This window comes from Heptranchias perlo, chromosome 8 (assembly GCF_035084215.1).
Source record: "Heptranchias perlo isolate sHepPer1 chromosome 8, sHepPer1.hap1, whole genome shotgun sequence".
Lineage (NCBI taxonomy): Eukaryota > Metazoa > Chordata > Chondrichthyes > Hexanchiformes > Hexanchidae > Heptranchias > Heptranchias perlo.
The window spans coordinates 46,888,169-46,910,529 of record NC_090332.1 but is presented as its reverse complement, the minus strand read 5'-3'; the positions used below and the strand labels follow the sequence as shown (position 1 = coordinate 46,910,529).

The 22,361-nt window shown below is 44.0% G+C and overlaps 1 protein-coding gene across 1 annotated transcript in view; it reads left to right on the top strand.

The window, feature by feature from the left end:
- pde10a (phosphodiesterase 10A) overlaps positions 1 to 22,361 on the top strand; it is a 368,098-nt gene that overhangs the window by 280,420 nt on the left and 65,317 nt on the right. Inside the window, exons 11-12 of the mRNA XM_067989084.1 lie at positions 14,880 to 15,022; positions 15,718 to 15,810. Coding sequence (XP_067845185.1) covers positions 14,880 to 15,022; positions 15,718 to 15,810 — 236 coding nt within the window. The remainder of the gene's footprint in view (positions 1 to 14,879; positions 15,023 to 15,717; positions 15,811 to 22,361) is intronic.

Below are 22,361 nucleotides of genomic sequence, written 5' to 3'. Positions count from 1 at the left end.
CTATCAGGATGATAGATGATTATTACTCTGGCACTCTGCTCCTATTGCAATTGTTAATGTTATCCATTCATGAGATGCATTGCACAGGAAGTAATACACGTGTAGCCTAAAGAGTTACACAAGTGCTTTTTGATATGTGATTACAATTGGAGATGTGATGGAAAAATAATTGTGGCTATGGAAATCTGTGTCAGTCGTGTTTAGTTTCAAATAGCAGAAAGTGATGGGTTGTGTTATATAATAAAAAAATTATTTTTGATAAATTTTGATGCTCATCAAAATATAGAATATGTATTGGGGAACAGAATGTTGTTTTAACATTCTGTAATCAGCGTCAGCATGAAACACTTCCAGATCAGATGTAGCATGGATGCAGAGTAAAACCCCCTCTACTCTACTGTGACAGTATGTCTTAACCTAACCTCAGAAGAACACATGCAAGTATTATGTTCAAACAACAACTATACACTGTAGGGAAATTTGGGTCTTTCCCAGAGATTCGTGGACCTGGACAATAGTTCAGACAAAGAAAGACACCCTTACGCGATAGGTTCGTTAATCAACGTGATTATTTAATGTTTTATAAAGGAGTACAAAAGCATAAAGCAATGCAATCAATACGTGAATTACTCTACCCGATTCCTACAATCAGGCACAAAGCAAAGCAATCAAGCAACACATACAACCTCTATAAAACATCAAGGGAGTCGTCTAGAACTAGGATGTCAATCACTGTGATAACAGGCGCGTCGTTCAGGGATGTGTCAAGTAATGTGTCGAGGTTCTTTGTCTTCTCATTAAGGTTTGTCTTTTTGTCAAAGTTCAGATGCAAAATATTGAAGTGCTCATTGTTCGAGGAGCTCATTCCACAGTAAATGTTCAACTGTTGCTTCTGCAACTGTTCACTGTTGGCGATTCTACTGTGTCCTATCTACATATGGGCCCCGATATTGGATTGGAGGCGGGATGGCAGCGGGGGGAGGAAGGGGGGGGTGGGTGGTGGTGAATGGGCGCACGGGTAACCCGACTAATTTTTTAAAATGTCCATTTCCCACATGATCTCAATTCAATTGGTGCCATTTAACGTGGCTTCTGGGTTTGCCGTCCAAAAGCTTGGGCAGCAGGCGGACTGCGCACCCGCATCACAGGCTGTCAGCTGGAGGAACTCTATTTCAAAGGCCATTGCTTCAATGGCTTTTCCTGGAGCAAACACCCACACACCACAATGGAGCAGCTCAGGGGCAAGGCTGCTCCAAGATTCAATGATGCCTCACTCCAGATGCTACCGAATGGGGTGAGAAGGAGGAGAGATGTGTTTTACCTGGCGGATGGGAGGAAGTGGCCTGCCGCTCCCACCAAGAAGGCCTTGCCTTTGAGTGGCGCCCCAATTCCATGTCCCCTTTTGCCATCATCCCTCCCCTGGGCCAGAGCCCCATCACTCCTACCACTCTGCTGGACAACAGTTTGGAGGACGTGTTTGGAGGACCAAGGTGGCAGAGGAAGTCACCAGCAGCAGCAACATCACCCGCACCTGGGTCCAGTGCAGGAAGCCCTTCAATGACCTAACTAGGTCCGCCAAAGTGAGTACTCTTATTGATTCTCCTACATTCCGTCTTCGACATCACTGCCCCCATCCCCCAACACATTCTGCACTGCCAACACTACTCTATCACATCACTCCTCACACCCACTTAAGGCTCATCCTCAACTTACCTGCACTTACTCACCTCCCCATTAGTCATCCCACCACTACCACTCAACCCAATCCTCATCCAATATCATCGTTCTGTCTCATACTCGCCCTCTGATGCATCTCTTTCATTGTCAGCCTCACCCAAACCAATGCATTCATCAGTTGGTCACTTCGCCATCACTCACACGTCTGTTCTTTCTCCCCTTCTAGGAGAAGATGTGGAGATGCCGGTGATGGACTGGGGTTGACAAATGTAAACAATCTTACAACAACAAGTTATAGTCCAACAATTTTATTTGAAATTCACAAGCTTTCGGAGGCTTCCTCCTTCGTCAGGTGAATGTCAGGAAATCCTTGAACCTTTCGCATTTATATTCAGAGAACAATACCTGGTGATTACAGATAATCATTCCGACTGCCCGTTGTCAAGGCAATCAAAGTGTTCAGACAGAGAGGTGTTACCTACAGGACCACCAAATATACAAACGGCCAGAACACAAAACAGAGAGAGAGAGGGAGAAACATCCAAAAGGAAGAGAAAGACAGAAAATGACCCGTTGAATTAAAAACAGATAACTTTTATTCGCTGGTGGGGTTACGTGAAGTGTGACATGAACCCAAGATCCCGGTTGAGGCCGTCCTCATGGGTACGGAACTTGGCTATCAATTTCTGCTCGACGATTTTGCATTGTCGTGTGTCTCGAAGGCCGCCTTGGAGTACGCTTACCCGAAGATCGGTGGCTGAATGTCCTTGACTGCTGAAGTGTTCCCCGACTGGGAGGGAACCCTCCTGTCTGGCGATTGTTGCGCGGTGTCCGTTCATCCGTTGTCGCAGTGTCTGCATGGTCTTGACAATGTACCATGCTCCGGGGCATCCTTTCTTGCAACATATGAGGTAGACAACGTTGGCCGAGTCACAGGAGTATGAACCATGTACCTGGTGGGTGGTGTCCTCTCGTGTGATGGTGGTATCTGTGTCGATGATCTGGCATGTCTTGCAGAGGTTGCCGTGGCAGGGTTGTGTGGTGTCGTGGATGCTGTTCTCCTAAAAGCTGGGTAATTTGCTGCGAACGATGGTCTGTTTGAGGTTGGGTGGCTGTTTAAAGGCGAGTAGTGGAGGTGTGAGGATGTCCTTAGCGAGGTGTTCGTCATCATCGATGACCTGTTGAAGGCTGCGGAGAACATGGCATAGTTTCTCCACTCCGGGGAAGTACTGGACGACGAAGGGTACGTCCCGTGTTAGTCTTCTGAGGAGGTCTATGCGATTTTTCACTGTGGCCCGTCGGAACTGTCGATCGACGAGTCGAGCGTCATATCCCGTTCTTACGAGGGCGTCTGTAGGTGTCCATCGCGTTCCTCCTCGTCTGAGTAGATCCTGTGTATTCGCAGGGCCTGTCCATAGAGGATGGCCTCTTTGACGTGGTTAGGGTGGAAGCTGGAAAAGTGGAGCATCGTGAGGTTGTCCGTGGGCTTGCGGTAGAGTGAGAGTCTTTGATGGAGATTCGTGTGTCCAAGAAAGAAACCGATTCTGAGGAGTAGTCCATGGTGAGCTTGATGGTGGGATGGAACTTGTTGATGTTATCGTGTAGTCTCTTTAGTGATTCTTCGCCGTGGGTCCATAGAAAGAAAATGTCGTCGATGTATCTGGTGTATAGCGTTGGTTGGAGGTCCTGTGCAGTGAAGAAGTCCTGCTCGAACTTGTGCATGAAAATTTTGGCGTATTGGGGTGCGAATTTGGTCCCCATGGCTGTTCCGTGTGTTTGAGTAAAGAACTGGTTATTGAAGGTGAAGATATTGTGATCCAGGATGAAGCGGATGAGTTGTAGGATGGCGTCTGGAGATTGGCTGTTGTTGGTGTTGAGTATTGATGCTGTTGCAGTGATGCCGTCATCGTGGGGGATACTGGTGTAGAGTGCCGAGACGTCCATCGTGGTGAGAAGTGTTCCTGGTTCAACTGGTCCGTGGGTACTGAGTTTTTGTAGGAAGTCTGTAGTGTCGCGACAGAAGCTGGGGGTTCCCTGTACGATGGGTTTCAGGATGCCCTCGACGTATCCAGAGGTTCTCACACAGGGTTCCGTTGCCTGATACGATAGGACGTCCGGGTGTGTTGGCTTTGTGTATCTTTGGGAGGCAGTAGAAGTCTCCCACGCGGGGAGTATATGGGATGAGAGCACGTAGGATGCTTTGAAGGTCTGGATCGAAGGTCTTGATCAGTTTGTTGAGCTGGTGGGTGTGTTCTTTGGTCGGATCTGCGGGTAACCGTCTGTAGTGTTCCTGGTTGTCCAGTTGTTGGTATGCTTCTTTGCTATAGTCCATTCTGTTCTGTATGACGATGGCCTGGAGCATGGTACATTGGCGAGACCATGCAGACACTGCGACAACGGATGAACGGACACCGCACAACAATCGCCAGACAGGAGGGTTCCCTCCCAGTCGGGGAACACTTCAGCAGTCAAGGACATTCAGCCACCGATCTTCGGGTAAGCGTACTCCAAGGCGGCCTTCGAGACACACAACAATGCAAAATCGTCGAGCAGAAATTGATAGCCAAGTTCCGCACCCATGAGGACGGCCTCAACCGGGATCTTGGGTTCATGTCACGCTACACGTAAACCCACCAGCGAATAAAAGTTATCTGTTTTTAATTCAACTGGTCATTTTCTGTCTTTCTCTTCCTTTTGGATGTTTCTCCCTCTCTCTGTTTTGTAAACAATTTTACAACACCAAGTTATAGTCCAACGATTTTTATTTTAGACTATAACTTGGTGTTGTAAAATTGTTTACAATTGTCAACCCCAGTCCATCACCGGCATCTCCACATCTCTGTTTTGTGTTCTGGCCGTTTGCATATTCGGAGGTCCTGTAGGTAACACCTCTCTGTCTGAACACTTTGGTTGCCTTGACAACGGGCAGTTGGAATGATTATCTGTAATCACCAGGTATTGTTCTCTGAATATAAATGCGAAAGGTTCAAGGATTTCCTGACATTCACCTGACGAAGGAGGAAGCCTCCGAAAGCTTGTGATTTTCAAATAAAATTGTTGGACTATAACTTGGTGTTGTAAGATTGTTTACACTTCTAGGAGAAGAGAGCGCAAAATGCACGGGAGAGGGAGAGGACTAGAGAGGGGGGCCACAACAAATCGTCGTCCTTACAGATGCGGAGCAGGTGGCGCTGGAGATTAGCCGAACCCTCGAGTGCCTGTCCGTCGGGGACGCCGAGACTGGCAACCCACAAACGCCTAATGACACAACTTTAACATTCATCACACACAATATGAATTAATGTTAACATGCCTTGCCATCTTCAGCACCTCAGTATGCTCATCGCAACATGACACATCTGTGATCATGCGTAATATTGCCTTCTGTTCTCTTACAGGGCCTTCAGCGACCGCTGTGACAGTAGAGGGTGATTCCTCAGATGACCTGCCGGCCTCTGAGGGTGCACAGTCACATCTTAGCGAGCCATCCACCAGCGCAGATACTCACACCTCGGTGGGTCCTAGTCCTCAGTTAGTTGGGTTGGCACCTGATGAATCACCACACACATGAGCACGAGTAGACACTGGTAGCAGGGGCAGCTGCGGAGAGTCCGCATCCGTGGGAGCACTCCTCTCCAGGCTCTGCTCAGCTGGACGCAGATGCGGAGCCCTGGGGGCCATCCTTTAAAAGGAGAATGATCAAGGAACAGCAGCACACTTGCGAGGTACTGGAACAGGTGCCACGCGCACTCTCCACAATAGTGCAGAGGATGGAGGAGTCCAACTCCTGCATGAGTGGAATGGTGGCACAGGTACAGGAGGGGATCTCTGAGGTAGTGTCACAGGGAAGTGGAAGAAATGCTAGTAGGTGAGCACTTTGGTGACAGTGACCATAATTCGGTGAGATTTAAGGTGGTCATGGAAAAGGACAGGGAGGGGCCGGAAATAAAGGTTCTAAATTGGGGGAAGGCCGATTTTAATAGGATAAGGCAGGATCTGGCCAAAATGGACTGGGATCAGCTGCTTGTAGGAAAATCCGCATCGGAGCAATGGGAGTCTTTCAGAAGGGAGATTGAGACCATACAATGGCAACATGTTCCCGTAAAGGTCAAGGGTGGTTCCAAGAACTCCAGGGAACCTTGGATGTCAGGGGATATACGAGAATGGATTAGGAAAAAAAGGAGGGCTTTTGGCAGATACAAAAGGCTAAAGACGGAGGAAGTCCTAGAGGAGTACAAAAAGTGCAGGGGGATACTTAAAAAAGAAATTAGGAGATCAAGGAGGGGCCATGAAATAACACTGGCGAGCAAAATAAAGGAAAATCCTAAGATGTTTTATAAGTATATTAAGGGTAAGAGGATGACTAGGGAAAAAATAGGGCCCATTAGGGACAAAAATGGCAATCTGTGTGTGGAGCCGGCAGATGTAGGAGGGGTTCTAAATGAATTTTTTGCATCTGTTTTCACTATGGAGAAGGACGATGTAGACATAGAAATACGGCAGGGGGACTGTGATATACTCGAACATATTAACATCGAGCGGGAGGAGGTATTGGCGGTTTTAGCAGGCCTAAAAATGGATAAATCCCCAGGCCCGGACGAAATGTATCCCAGGCTACTGTGTGAGGCAAAGGAGGAGATTGCGGGGGCTCTGACACATATATTCAGAACCTCTCTGGCCACAGGGGATGTGCCAGAGGACTGGAGAACCGCTAATGTAGTACCATTATTCAAGAAGGGGAGTAGGGAAAAACCGGGGAACTACAGGCCAGTGAGCCTAACATCAGTGGTAGGAAAATTATTGGAAAAAATTCTGAAGGACAAAATTAGTCTCCACTTGGAGAAGCAAGGATTAATCAGGGATAGTCAACATGGCTTTGTCAAGGGAAGATCATGTCTGACTAATTTGATTGAATTTTTTGAGGGGGTGACTAGGCGTGTGGATGAGGGTAACGCAGTGGATGTGGTATACATGGATTTCAGTAAGGCCTTCGATAAAGTCCCCCACAGGAGACTGGTCAAGAAGGTACGAGCCCATGGAATCCAGGGTGCCTTGGCACTTTGGATACAAAACTGGCTTAGTGGCAGAAGGCAGAGGGTGATGGTCGAAGGTTGTTTTTGTGACTGGAAGCCTGTGGCCAGTGGGGTACCACAGGGATCGGTGCTGGGTCCCTTGCTGTTTGTGGTCTACATTAATGACTTGGATATGAATGTAAAAGGTATGATCAGTAAGTTCGCTGATGATACAAAAATTGGTAGGGTGGTAAATAGCGAGGACGACAGCCTCAGACTGCAGGACGATATAGATGGGTTGGTCAGATGGGCGGAACAGTGGCAAATGGAATTTAACCCGGAAAAGTGCGAGGTGATGCACTTTGGAGGGACTAACAAGGCAAGGGAATACACAATGAATGGGAGGACCCTAGGCAAGACAGAGGGTCAGAGGGATCTTGGTGTGCAAGTTCACAGATCCCTGAAGGCGGCGGAACAGGTAGATAAGGTGGTAAAGAAGGCATATGGGATACTTGCCTTTATTAGCCGAGGCATAGAATATAAGAGCAAGGAGGTTATGATGGAGCTGTATAAAACACTGGTTAGGCCACAGCTGGAGTACTGTGTGCAGTTCTGGTCGCCACACTACAGGAAGGATGTGATCGCTTTGGAGAGGATGCAGAGGAGATTCACCAGTATGTTACCAGGGCTGGAGCGCTTCAGCTATGAAGAGAGACTGGGAAGATTGGGTTTGTTTTCCTTGGAGCAGAGGAGGCTGAGGGGGGACACGATTGAGGTGTACAAAATTATGAGGGGCACAGATAGGATGGATACTAAGGAGCTTTTTCCCTTCGTTGAGGGTTCTATAACAAGGGGGCATAGATTCAAGGTAAAAGGCGGGAGGTTTAGAGGGGATTTGAGAAAGAACTTTTTCACCCAGAGGGTGGTTGGAGTCTGGAACTCACTGCCTGAAAGGGTTGTGGAGGCAGGAACCCTCACAACATTCAAGAAGCATTTGGATGAGCACTTGAAATGCCATAGCATACAAGGCTACGGACCAAATGCTGGAATATGGGATTAGAGTAGACAGGGCTGATGGCCGGCGCGGACACGATGGGTCGAAGGGCCTCTATCCGTGCTGTATAACTCTATGACTATGACTCTATGGATGTGAGCAACTCTCTGAGATACTGTCAAAGGTAAGTGAGGGAATGTCTGCGATGGAGAGAAGGCTAGCCTCCATTGAGCTTCAAGCATGGCTCACAAATCAGTCGATTCAGGCCCTGACAATGGCCTCAGGCTGAACAACACTGGCACTGGCCTTACAAGGCATCACACACGTCCTCCAAACTGTTGTCCAGCAGAGCGGTAGGAGTGATGTGGCCCTGGCCCAGGGGAGGGATGGTGGCAAAAGGGGACATGCAAGTGGGGACGCCACTCAAAGCGCTCCCACGTCTCACCCGTTGCTCCCCTCTCAACCAGTACCTGCAATGCTGCCTCCTTTCCAGATGGCCAAGTCTGCCCCTGCACATGTGCAAGTGGGAGCAGTCTTTGGAAGGGCCCTCACATGCTCCAAAACCCCGAGCGCATAGGCCCAAAGCATCTAAGCAGTCAGGGCATGAACATGAACAACCTGCCAATACCTCTGCTGCAGCTACAGGAGATGCACCACGTAGAAGTAGTTGGAAGAGAAAGGCAAAGGTTTTGTGAGCACAAAGGGTATGCACAAGTGTTTGACAGACTGTCACGCTTTTCATTTAAATTTAGTTTTTGTTAAAGTGACATTAAATTTTATGATGGTCACCACTGCTGCCACGTCGTGCTCATTCTTGACTGGCATTTGTGATGGGGGCCCATTCATGAGGTTCACCATGAACGGCGACACTTGATGTTACTTGGGTCACTTTACAGTGGGTATATGTGTCGTTGCAGGATTGTTTTGCGCAGGGAGGGGTGGGCGGCCTGGTGTGGGCGCTGCTGTCCAGGTGGTGTGACGACTGGACTGTTCACACTTTCTGATGTTAGGAGAACCATTCACATATCAGTGACTCCCTGGCCTCACAAGCAGCCAGGTGAGCCACTGCTCTGCCCTCCTCCACCTCCGCTTCCTCCTCCTCCATGTGGGTGGCAGATGTCGATGGGGCCTCCTCAAGCGGCACCCCTCTCTGTTGTTGCCCTCTGTGCTCTTGTGCAGGTGCCTGTGGCACAACACTGTGTTGTGGAGCTCCATGCGGCAGACGTGCACGCCGTGCCTGGCGAGGCTGGTGATGTTGCTTGTCCTCATATGTAGTGGTGAATGCAGCCATGGTGCCCCCCCATCCTGATGGTGTGAGTTTGAGGGGATCCAAAAAGTTGTTAAACATGTGTGAACAGAAGAATTGAGAGTGGAAAGTAAGAATTTTCAGTGAAAACACAAAGATCTTGCAGCCAAAAGTTTGTGTGAAAGAACTGAGTGCCCTGCAGCAGGAACTCACCTTTTCTCCCCATCCGTCAAACAAGCATTTTAATGTCCCACTGGCTGAAACACATCTGGTAGAACACGGAGTGTTTCCCACAACATGGGAAACATGCTGGGGGATGTTTCAAAATCGGACCCCTGCCTTAATGTGGACAAAATTAAGTCCTTTAAGTATCTAAATAAGTGATTTAACTATCGTCCCTCTGGCTTTAATTGCCGGTGGGACATCTGCACTTGGGAGGCGCGCGTGCACCCAGACGCGTCAATGGGGAACCCAGAAGTCGGCGGGTTGGAGCCGGGATCCGAACCCGCTCGGGATTTCCGCAATTTTCGGAGCCCCCAACGCACCCGAGTTTCCCTGGAAAATTGAGCCCCTGGTTTTTAGCTGACCGGGTTTGCTCCAAGTTACAAGAAGTTCCAGTTTGGCCACTCACCCATGGTTGCATTAATGATGGATGGTTGTTGGACCACTCAAGAACCGTATGAATCCACTGTATCTTCTTCTCCATGTGAATCCAGGTGTATATACGAGCTCCTTTGTTTTGAGAACCAGGTTGTTGTTGAGCATCAAAGATGTCCTGAACACCGATGTTACAAGCTGGATAGCCGAGTGGTGAAGGATAGAATACTAGAGCCCAGTCATCAGTTGCTTCCAAGCCTTTATTCACAGAACTCTACATTACACCCACACCACACCCTAGATAAGCGCTTCTATGTGGATACAAGAGACCCCCAATAGATACACACCACCTCAATACAATTAACTCTAATTGATATAAATCACATGGATACAATTAACATCCAACGTCGGTAGAACCTTCTGGAAGCTTCTCTGCAGCTGTCGTCTTCCAGATCATGCTGGTTCTTCACATGGTGACGTGTGTAATATGAGGAAATCAACTGCTGCCTGTAACACTAAACGGATAGTACTGGAGAAATTCATGCAAGATGTGAAGGGCTTCATTGTAAAGGCTGAGATCAAAACTGTTCTTATCCTTTTGGAAAAGGGCGTAGTGTACAGCCTTGATGGTGGCTTTCTGTGTGACCTTTCCAACCACTTCAATTAAGTTGTATGTCCTTTGCATTTACGGTGAGAACCAGAGACTGGTTCAAACTCTCTCGAAGCTTCTGGAAGGCGACAAAAGCTTCTGTCTTTCGTGCTTATCAGTTGTTATTGAAAATTGCAGCTTGTTGATGTTTCTGTACTCTGCAGCTTTTGCAGTTTTAAACAGATGTCCAAATGTCCAGTTTAAACTAACTGCACTTTGCTGTCTTTGCAGTTGTGAATTTATACAGTCCAAATGCCCAAAGGTGATGTCAAGGGCAAGTTAACCCTTGCTTTCACATGTACTATCCTTAAAGGGACTAATTAACCCTTTACTTTGAGTTGTCCAGTAGATCTTCCGTGCACATCACTGTCCAAATGTAATGTCAATGGACGAGTTAACCCTTGCTTTCAAATGTACTGTCCATGTGAATATCCAAATCCTTAAAGGAACTAGTTAATCCTTTCCGTTGAATTGTCCAGCAGTTCAAAAGAGTAAAATGGGGTCTGACCCAACGTCCAAAAACCTTACAGTCCCTCCTCAAGTGGATCTGACTAATCTTTTGACCGATCCACTTCATACACCTTGAGCATTGTCTGTGGTTGTTAAATTTACCTCATCATTGGGTCATGTTCCTGTGTAGGACAGGTTTGCTGTGACATACGCAAAAAGAATATTTCTTTGCTATACTTTCAGATTAAACGTTGCATTACACGTAAGCAGATTATCATAACAAACATTAGTATACATTATGTACATATTAAAGCCATATTAATCATTCTAACCCATGGGTGTTGACCAACATTATATTCTGTCTCCCACCACTCATGAGCACCTAGTTTATCTCTTTTTTAATGTTTTCATTGTTTTGCTGCATTTTTACAAGGTGCTTCTGTGAAGTCTTAGTATGTTCAATGATGGATTTAAGACTCAAGGATAATGGGGGTATTGAATGTCCAAACTGGATCACGGCTTTCAGGGCCTCATGCTGCATTGATATATTAACTTGAATCGTGGTGATATCGTGGGTCACCACAGGTACCAGCACGCTATGACCTATCTTGGTCAATTCCGTCGGCACGAAAAGTTGGGAATTCAATGGGCAATTTTGGTCACCATCCTCACGTGTGAATTTTGTGGTAGTCACACAATATTCTCCTCGTCCTAGGTAAACACTTTACACCTGGTGGGCATCCCATGTCTGCAGTTGCTCTTCTCAAGGGCAATTAGGGATGGGCAATAAATGCTGGCCTCGCCAGCAACGCCCACACCCCATGAATGAATTTTTTAAAAAGTTGCACTGTACACAAAGGAGACTGGCCATCCAGGGTAAACCCACAGGCAGATATGCCTGGGGTTGTGCTATCACACCTACAATCCAGGCTTCCATGTGACTTTTTCATAATCTGTTCGTGAAAGCGTATAAATTCTTTATGTACATCCCCTTCAATAGTCGATGGATTCTACCTTAAACACTCCCCATTTATCCTATTCTATTAACCGTGGTGACCACATAACCACCGGTACCAACCCACTCTCCGTTTTTATTGTCTGCATTTACTTTACATGGTGGCTGGGCATAATAGGATGACCAGGTGGTTGTAACACTGTTCCAGACAACATGAATCAAGGGTCCTTGAATGTCTGAGGGCCAAGCCTCATCCAGATTCCTGCCTGACAAAATCCTCAATCTATTGTGCTACCAATTGTTGATAAAATTTTTCGTATTTTGGGTCACATAGCCCTGGGGTCATGTGTACGGCACTAAGATTAAATACCACTGGTACATTTTCGTATCATACTTATATAGTGCCTCGTGGGTGTGAGTTACTACCAGACAGTTTTTGGGGCCTGGTTTTTGTGGGGGACACAATTTTGGGATTTCTTCTTGTTTAGTTTCATCCTTTTTAGTGGAGGTTTCAGTGGAGTTTTCCACTTTTCTCTGGAAAAGTATCCATCCCTCTCTTGTACTCTCTTGTCGCCCCTGATGAATGGTATTACAAAAATAGTCCCTCGTACCTTTTATGAAATGCTGGCCAATTTAGATCCCCTTCTATGTTGCCCTCCTCATCGGGGGTGGAGTCTGTGGAGTAGGGTACCCTTTAATTTAGGCAAGAATGAAATTTTAAAAACATTCACCATTACAATCAAGGCAGAATATACATTTTATATTGCATGTTGTTACTGCTAACCATTATGACATAATAAGCCATGGAATTATCATGGCAAACTTTTGCTATTAATCCAAAACATGTTGGTTACTAGTGTGTCCGGTTGACTTTATATGTAGACTTGAGGTATAAATGTCAGTAAATCAAGAACAAACTAGCCAATAATGAAACGCTGAGGATGAACAAAGAGATAAGGGCAAAATTGAAACTGAAGAGAAAAACATACACTAAGTACATTGACAAGAAAGAAGAGGATGACAAAAGGGAATACAAAGAGGTTAGGAAAGAAGTAAAAAAACTATTAGGAAGGGAGAGAGGAACTAAGAAATTAAATTATCAAGGAATATATAAAGAAGTAGTAAAATATTCTACAGGCACATAAATAACAAAAGGAAAATTAAGGTAGGGATAGGGCCACTGAGGGATGCATAAGATAAACTCATAGGTAATGACAGTGAAATTGCAGAAATACTGAATAATTACTTTACTTCAGTATTTACCAGGGAGACTAACATGTTGTAGTCTCCATATTACAAAAAGGATAAAGGACTGGTAAAGTGCAAAAACTATTTACTAGGATGATACCAGAACTGAGGGGTTATAACTATCAGGAAAGACTGGGTCTTTTTTCTCTAGAGGGACCTCGAGGTTTGATAGGGTAGGCGGAGAGAAGATGTTGCCACTTGTGGGGGAGTCCAAAACTAGGGGCCATAAATATAAGATAGTCAATAATAAATCCAATAAGGAACTAAGGAGAAACTTCTTTATTCAGAGAGTGGTTAGAATATGGAACCTGTTACCACATGGTGTTTGTTGAGGCGAATCACACAGATACATTTAAGGGGAAGCTAAATAAGTACATGAGGGAGAAAAGAATAGAAGGATATGATAGGATGAGATGAAGTAAGGTGGGAGAGGGCTCGTGTGGAGCATAAACACTGGCATAGACCTGTTGGGCCGAATGGTCTGTTTCTGTGCTGTAAATACTATGTAATAATTGAGCACTGTTCTGTACTATTGTGCACTATGTTCCTCCCCACAACTCAATGCCAGTAACATTACATAAACTACACCCAGAGATTCTGGGATTCTGCAAATGTAGGATCTTTAACAGAATATCATCCACCCTATCGAAATTAACTGCTTTTGCTGATCACTCAAAATAATTTTGGAACACTGAATTAAATCCCTGCCCCTGCCCAAAAAAAATCTCTTGGCCAAAACTAAGAATGGGGTATGTTGGGGGATTTGGAACTTTTGACTGACATTTTTAGAACTGAGGCACACATTACTGCCGTTTATTAATTTATAATTATGGCTGTTTATTACAACAAAAACTTAAATTTGTATAGCATCTTTAACTTAGATAAAGCTTCCCAAGGCACTTCACAGAGCATAGTCAGACAGAAATGGACATCGTTAATTGATGTGCATGCATAAATAAATGCAGATTATTAATTTTTAATGATGGCAGTTTATTTCTAGTATTGATGTGTTTGTTAATGTATAGCATTGCACACGTTACTACAGCTTATTGATTTCTAATTTCAACGGTTTATTACTTTTTAGTATTGATGCACACGTTACTACAGTTTATTTTTGATACAGACATATTAAAGTTTATTAATTTCTGGTATTGATGCATGCATGTTGCTGAGGTTTATCTTCCCACCCTCGCACTGTCACCTTGGGATTCCCTCAAGGATCCATCCTTGGCCCCCTCCTTTTCATCTTTTATGTGCTGCTCCTTGGCAACATCATCTGCAGACATGGGGTCAGCTTCCACATGTACACTGATGACACCCAACTCTACCTCTCCATCACCCCTCTCAACTCCCCCATTGCCTTTACGCTATCAGACTGCTTGTCCGACCTCCAGTCTTGGATAAGCTGTAAATTCCTTCAGCTGTAGCATCTCCACTGGGTGGAGGGTGTAATTGCAGCATGACAAGTTTACATCGGCACTTTCCAGGAATTTATAATGGGAAAAGTTGATGGGAAGTGTACGCAAACACAATATTTTTAATATTATTATGGGTTGCTCATATGTTACTTCAGTTTATTAATTTCTGATGTTGATACATGTTACTGCATTTTATTAATTTCTTTCTGTGGGACCTGGGGCAGTTTATAAAAAACGTAGTTACAGCCAACAGAATCTCACCGTTGACACCCCACTGATGGAGAACTATATGAAAAATCAATGCTACCAGATTACGTTGCCTATCGGATTGATGATGAGAAATATCATGGTAATGGCCTGATTGTTATTTAAAATAAAATATGAAATGTAGATACATTTTTAAATATTGTGCTTCATTTTGCAAACACTTGATACAGGGTTCTACTGTTCTTTGCTGCGAAATCCCAGAAGCCCTAATTATCCCTGCGATTTGTTCCTCACTATATTGCTTGGGGCCTATTGTCATTTGACTACCATCTCAGCCATTCTCAACTTCAAAACAGTTATTGAATCTTTGTATTCTGAAACCATGTTTTCATCTGCTGTTGATCATCTTTTAAATTATTTTCCCAGATAAATGCAAAAAGCTTGGTGAATGCAGATCGTTGTGCGCTCTTTCAGGTTGACCACAACAACAAGGAGTTGTATTCAGACTTGTTTGACATCGGTGAAGAGAAGGAAGGAAAACCAGTCTTCAAGAAAACCAAAGAGATTAGGTACCAAGTAGCTGCACTGAACGCAACCTAGACTCTGCATCGAAAAAATAATTACAAAAATAGGGAGGGAAAAGTTAAATGTAATAGTGAAGAATAACTTAATTTTATGCTTTGAACTAATCCGTATCTTTTTTGTACATTGAGAGAATCTCTGTTATCTAATTGAAAGTTCTATAATAATGAGGACTTTGCTTTGCAATTATGCTGTGTGATGTTAGCATATAAATGCTTAATGTGTGTGTCTAAAATTCCTTTATCTTCTATTCAAAGAGGAGTTCACGCATTTATTTAAAATGATTAACACAACCATTAAGATAGCAGTGAAAGGAATTTTATGTCAACATGTTAAATATTTGTATATCAGCATCACACAGAATAATTACATGGTGTGTGTTTTAACAACTAAAGAACATTGGACAAGATGTCTCTCTTTCTGTTTAGCGATATCCAAGAGTTGTCAGGAACTGGCGTCAAAGTTTCCAGGATATCCTGATACTGGTTTGTGAGGCAGGCCATGAATGTTCTTATCCTTTGGAATGTAGCTTGGTACACTGAACTAAAATACTTCCTATTGCTCAAAATCCATCAGAGTTATTAGAACAATTGATATCCGCTGATTCGCTGCTTTGTTGGTTTATTGTCTTCTAAACACAGAAGAAAAGTGCCAAACCAACTAACTCTTTTCTGCTGCTTAGGTTTTCTATTGAAAAAGGAATAGCTGGGCAGGTAGCACGAACAGGAGAAGTTCTTAATATTCCTGATGCCTATGCAGACCCTCGCTTCAACAGGTAATTTATGTGCAAAGCACTTTGAATGATTACTTTAACACGTGAACTGATTTTTGAGACCATATATGAACCAAATATATTACTACTTTTTTGAATAAGTAATGATGTACAATAAAACAGTGCAGCTATGTGCTTTCTCACAATGTAACAAACATCTCTCAAAGATGTATATCTTATGTTTGACGTAATTTATAAATGCAAATTATTTACACTTAATTGAGTCTTAATGCAAATTATTTACACTTATTGTTATGTTTCATGGATGTTTCCATACAATTAAATTAATTATAAGTGGAAAGAGAAACATTGCACAGCAAAGTCATTCCTGAGTAGCTCAGCCGTACAGACCAGGAAGGTTCCAAGTTTAATCCCCAGTTGGTTCTGCGTTAGCTGGGGTTGGTGTTTGGGTTGTCACAATTGACTAATAAGGGATATGGGCCAAAGGCAGGTATATGGAGTTAGATCACAGATCAGCCATGATCTTATCATGGTGGAGCAGGCACGAGGGGCTGAATGGCCTACTCCTGTTCCTATGTTCCTAACAGTGTATTTTGACAGCATAGCCAATCAAACTGAGTCACCACAAACACCATTTGCTGGAATTGTACCACCATCACAATGTCTTTGGTGTTGATCAAAGCTCTATACTGGACTAACTCTCGAATTTTATTTCCATCTTCCAGCTATGTTTAACAACTTTGTCATTCACAGAGCACACCTCTGTATTCTGGGAATGCAGCTCACTGAATCAGGCGAGTAGGTCTGACCACCAGATTTGTAAGACATTTTTTTCTAACTTTTTGGAGGCCTCATACAGCGGATATGTGAGCCTCATTTCAACTCTTAATTTTAGGCAGTTGTATTTAAATTGATCACATGCTGAAATTAGAGGAAAGCACAGGTCCAGGAAAGTGAGGATGTGACTGTCAGTCAACAGGGTAGAGGGAACCTAGGGGAGATAGAGAGGGAAGTCCCACAGACACTGGTCCTGTCCAACAGTTACAATGTACTTGCTACCTGTGAGGATAAGGAGAAAGACTGCGGGGAGGACAGCTACAATGCTGACCTAGGCATCATGGAGCAGAGGGTTGTTCAAAGGGAGAGCAGCAGAATAGAAACGTGGTAGTTAAACAGGATTCAATAATTAGGGGGATAGATAGCATCCTCTACAGCCACGATCGAGAGTCCCGAAGGGTGAGTTGCCTACTGGGTGCAAGGATAAGGGATATCCCGTTGCGGCTGGAAAGAAATTTGGAAAGGAAGGGGAAGATCCAGTTGTCGTGGTCCTTGTCGAGATGAACGACATAGGAAAGAACAGGGAGGAGGTCGTGCTGAGGCTATCAGGAGATAGGAGCTAAATGAAAAGCCAGGACCTCGAGGGTAATAATCTCTACCCGAGCCATGTGCAAATTGGCATAGGGACAAACAAATTGGGAAAGTTAAGACGTGGCTATTGGATTGGTGTGGAACGAGGGGTCCCATTTCATGGGACACTGGCACCAGTGCTGAGACGGGCTCCACCTGAACTGGGTTGGGACCAAGATCCTAGCTGAAAGGATAAATAGGGCTGTAGACAGGACTTTAAATCAATAAAGTGGCTCGGGCAGAAATAAAAATAAAATTAGCCAAAAGATTAAAAATAAGGGATGAGAAAGAAGTCCAGGTCATCAATAGTGTTAAAGGTAATATAAATACTTCAGGCTCAAACAAATATGGGTAATAACAAAATAATTGATAAAAATACCACAGAAGTGATTAAAAAAAAACAAGGCGTGTGATGTTAAAATGTGTGTTTAAAAACTCCATAAGGGCAGGACAGGGTCTGTTGCCCACTTAAAAGTTCTATACACTAATGCACGTAATGGCCATCACTGAGACCTGGCTACAAGCTGGGCATGACTGGGAGATAAATATTCCAGATTTTAAGGTCTTTAGAAAGGACAGGGAAATTGGAAAAGGAGGAGGAGTAGCAATATTGATAAGGGACACCATTACAGCATTAGAAAGAAGGGATATCAGTAAGGGTGAGCAGGTAGTAGAAACACTATGGGTAGAAGTGAGGAATAGAAAAGGATGCAAGACTTTGATGGGAGTTGTTTATAGACCTCCAGATAGCAGCAATAAAGTAGCGGGATGCATCAACGTGGTTATCAGAGAAGCTTGTTGCAAAAGCAGAGTAGTTCATAATGGGAGACTTCAATTTTCACAGACTGGGGAAAGCAGAACAGCTCGAGTCCCAAAGGCAATGAATTTCTTGAGTGTATTCGGGACAATATATTCTCAAGAGAACAGGGCATCTTAGATTATTGACTAATTCAGGCTCATTATGAAATCTAATGGTAAGGGAACACAGAGCTAACAGTGCCCATACTATGATAGAATTCAGTATTAGGTTTGAGATGGAAAAGGGTGAGTCACAAACCAAGATTTTAAATTTAGGTAAGGCTGACTTTGAAGGGATGAGGCAGGAATTGACCACAATAGACTGGGCAGAACTATTAACGAATAAAACTACGGATGAACAGTGGGAGGTGTTCAAAAAAGTATTTGGTCGAATATAAGACCTGCTCGTACCCCTAAAGGGCAAGAGCTCTATGTGTGTAATTAAACAACCTTGGTCAACAAGGGAAGCGAGAGATAGTATAAAGCTAAAAGAAAGAGTCATACAAAGGCAAAGAACAGTAGAGATCCCACGGACTGAGAGAGATAGAAAGAACAGCAAAGGGATACAAAGAAAGTGGTAAGAGCTGCAAAAAGGGAATACGAGAAAATGCTTGCGAGGGATATGAAGGACAACACTAAAGGTTTTTACAAATATATTAAGAGAAAGAGGGTGGTTAAGAGTAATGTGGTCCCCTTAATGACAGACGCAAGTGATATTGTAAGTGGAAATCAGGAAATGGCAGACTTACTAGATAGCTACTTTGTATCGGTCTTCACAGTAGAAGATGTGAATAAAATACCAGAGATACAAGGAAAAATAGAAATAAGTCAAGGGGAGGAACTAACTAGATTCAATATAAGTTTTTAAAAATGGTGATGGAGAAACTAATGAGATTAAAGATAGACAGATCTCCAGGACCCAATGGCTTCCACCCCAGGGTGTTTTTAAAAAAAAGTAGGTGAGGACATTGTTGATGCAATAGTCATGATCTTTCAAAACTCAAAAGCAAAATCCTGTGGATGCTGGAATCTGAAATAAAAACAGAAAATGCTGGAAAAACTGAGCAAGTCGGGCAGCATCTGTGAAGAAACAGAGTTAACGTTTCAGTTCGATAACCCTTCATCAGAACTGGAAGAAGTTGAAGATTGAACAGTTTTTAAGCAAGTACAGAGCTAGGGAAAGCGGGGGGAGGAAAGAACAAAAGGGAAGGTCTCTGATAGGGTGGAGGGCAGGAGTGATTAAATGACAAAAGGGATGATGGTACAAGGCAAGGAGAGTGGTAATGGGACAAGTAAAGAAACAAAAGATGGGGCTAGAGAAGCTGTAAATGGCAACAGCAGAACCATTAACAGCACTTGCTGAAAAAATGGGAGCAGTGGTTATGATCTAAAGTTATTGAAACTTTCAAGTCTCTTGAAGTCTTTCAAAATTCTCTTGAATCAGGAATTGTCCCCTTGGATTGGAAAACTGCCAATTATTTAAGAAGGGTAGGAGAGATAAACTAGGAAATAATAGGCCTATTAGTCTAACGTCAGTTTTGGGGAAGTTACTAGAATCTGTTATCAGGGAAAGAGTGAACTCAGCATTTGGACAAATATGAGCTGATCAAAGAGCCAACATGGATATGTAACAGGTAAGTCATGTCTAACAAACCTAGTTGAAATTTTGAGGAGGTAACAAACATGGTAGATAAGGGAGCATCTATGGATGTAGAATCAGAAAATGTACGGCACAGAAGGAGGGCATTTGGCCCATCCTGTCTGTGCCGGCTGCGAAACGTGCCACCCAGCCTAATCCCACATTTGGTCCGTAGCCCTGCAGGTCACGGCTCTTCAGGTGCACATCCAGGTATTTTTTTAATGAGTTGAGGGTTTCTGCCTCTACCACCCTCTCAGGCAGTGAGTTCCAGACCCCCACCACCCTCTGGGTGAAAACATTTTCCTAATTTCCGCTCTAATCCTTCTACCAATCACTTTAAATCTATGTCCCCTGGTTTATTGACCCCTCCACTAAGGGAAATAGGTCCTTCCTATTCACTCTATCTAGGCCCCTCATAATTTTGTACACCTCAATCAAATCACCCCTCAGCCTCCTCTGTTCCAAGGAAAACAATCCCAGCCTATCCAATCTGTCATCATAGCTAAAATTCTCCAGTCCTGGCAACATCCTCGTAAATCTCCTCTGTACCCTCTCCAGTGCAAATACATCCTTCCTGTAATGTGGGTGACCAGAACTCTGCGCAGTACTCAAGCTGTGGCCTAACTAGTGTTTTATACAGTTCCAGCATAACATTCCAGCTTTTATATTCTATGCTATTTGATGTTATTTATACGGACTTCCAGGAGACAGTCGACGAGGTTCCACATAAGAAACTGTTAACAAAAATGAGAGCGCATAGAATTGGAGGCAACCTATTGGCTTGGATTGGGAATTGGTTAAGAGGTAGGAGACAGAGTAGGGATAATGGGTATGTACACACATTGGCAGGATGCGATTAGTGGTGTCCCCCAGGGATCTGGGCCTCAGCTTTTCACTATATTTATAAATGACTTGGATGAAGGATTAGAGAGGTGTGTATCTAAGTTTGCTGACATGCCTAAGTTAGGTGGCACAGTAAATAGTGTAGATGAGAACAGAAAATTGCAAAAGGACATTGATAGATTAGGTGAGTGGGAAAAACTGTGGCAGATGGAGTTTCATGTGGGAAAGTGTGAGGTTTGGAGCTAAGAAAGATAGATCAGTGTATTTTCTAAATGGCGAGAAGCTAGGAATTGTGGATGAGCAGAGGGATTTAGGGGTCTAAGTACAGAAATCACTAAAAGCTAATGGACAGGTACAAAAAATAATTAAAAAGGCTAATGGAATGTTGGCCTTTATCTCAAGAGGGCTGGAATACAAAGGGTTAGAAGTTATGTTACAGCTGTACAGGTTAGGACTCCCATCTGGAGTATTGTGTTCCGTTCTGGAAGGATATATTGGCCTTGGGGGTGCAGCACAGGTTCACCAGAATGATACTGGGGCTAAAAGGGTTAAATTATGAGGACAGGTTGCATAGACCAGGCTTGTATTCTATTGAAGATTAAGGGGTGATCTAATGGAGGTGTTTAAGGTGATTAAAGGATTTGTTAGGGTAGATAGAGAGAAAATATTTCTTCTGGTGTGAGAGCGCAGAACAAGGGGGCGTAACCTTAAAATGAGAGCTAGGCTGTTCAGGGTGATGTCAGAAAGCACTTCTTCACACGAAAGACAGTGGAAATCTGGAACTCTCTCCCATAAAGGCAGTTGAGGCTAGGTCAATTGAAAATTTCAAAACTGAGATTGATCGATTTTTGTTAGACAAGGGTATTAAGGGTTACGGAACCAAGGCGGGTAGATGGAGTTAAGATACAGATCAGCCTGCAGTATCTTCTGTGCAAAACTTGCTGATAATGTTCGCTGTTGCATTTTGGCATTGCAAAACTCCTTTTATAAACACCTTTTCCCACATTACTGTTGCCCAACTGCAACTGCTTGATTAGCAGCAGCCATATTATGCAGTGGCAGTAATAGATTTGGAGGAAGAAGAGGACTTCATGTAAAGGGAATAAAGACATGTAAGGTTACATCTCAGGCACCTGACACCCACTCAACCTCAGGTCTAGGCACACTTGTTTGACATCTTCTTTCTGTGTCTATGCTTCACGAGGGTAGCTGTCACAGTTATGTCAGCTTAAATCTGACCTCCAGACACGATCTACCACAGAAATAGTCCTGCCCTTGGCTGCGATGGTTATAACAGCGTTAAGTTATTATGCAACCAGGTCCTTCCAGTGGTGACATTTGCTGCATCAGTCAGTCTTCGGTCCACCAATGCATAAAACAAGTGACAGGAGCCTTATTTTCCAGGGGTAACACTTTCATCCCTTTTCCCATGGAAACGATGCATCAGTAGAAAAGGGTGCAGCACTTTCACCAGGATGTAAACTTGCCAAAACTGTAGAACCTTATTGCTGTACAATTGGTCATCATGGCCCCTAGCATAAACTCATAGCGTATAGAAAAGACACGTTGCATTAAAGTGAGGTGGTATTAGATCACAGGAACAGAATAAAGCAAGTTAATGCACAATACCTTGGCTGAGCAACAATACCTTTTTTCACCAGTCCAGCGTGATTTGAAGAAGCAGGCAGACTCGGATGTTGGCTGCAAGGGTACAAACGATACCCAGAGCAGCCCCGATTAATGACCCCAAACAGAGGTGGAACGCGGCTACGAAGAAGCTCTTGTCTCCATCCAGAGTCTGGTGGAATATACATTATTCATGCTCACGCAGAGCTTCTGATGCTCGGGCACATCATGGAGGGAGCGGGGTTTCTGGTCTATAGCCGTGACAAAGTGCAAAACTATC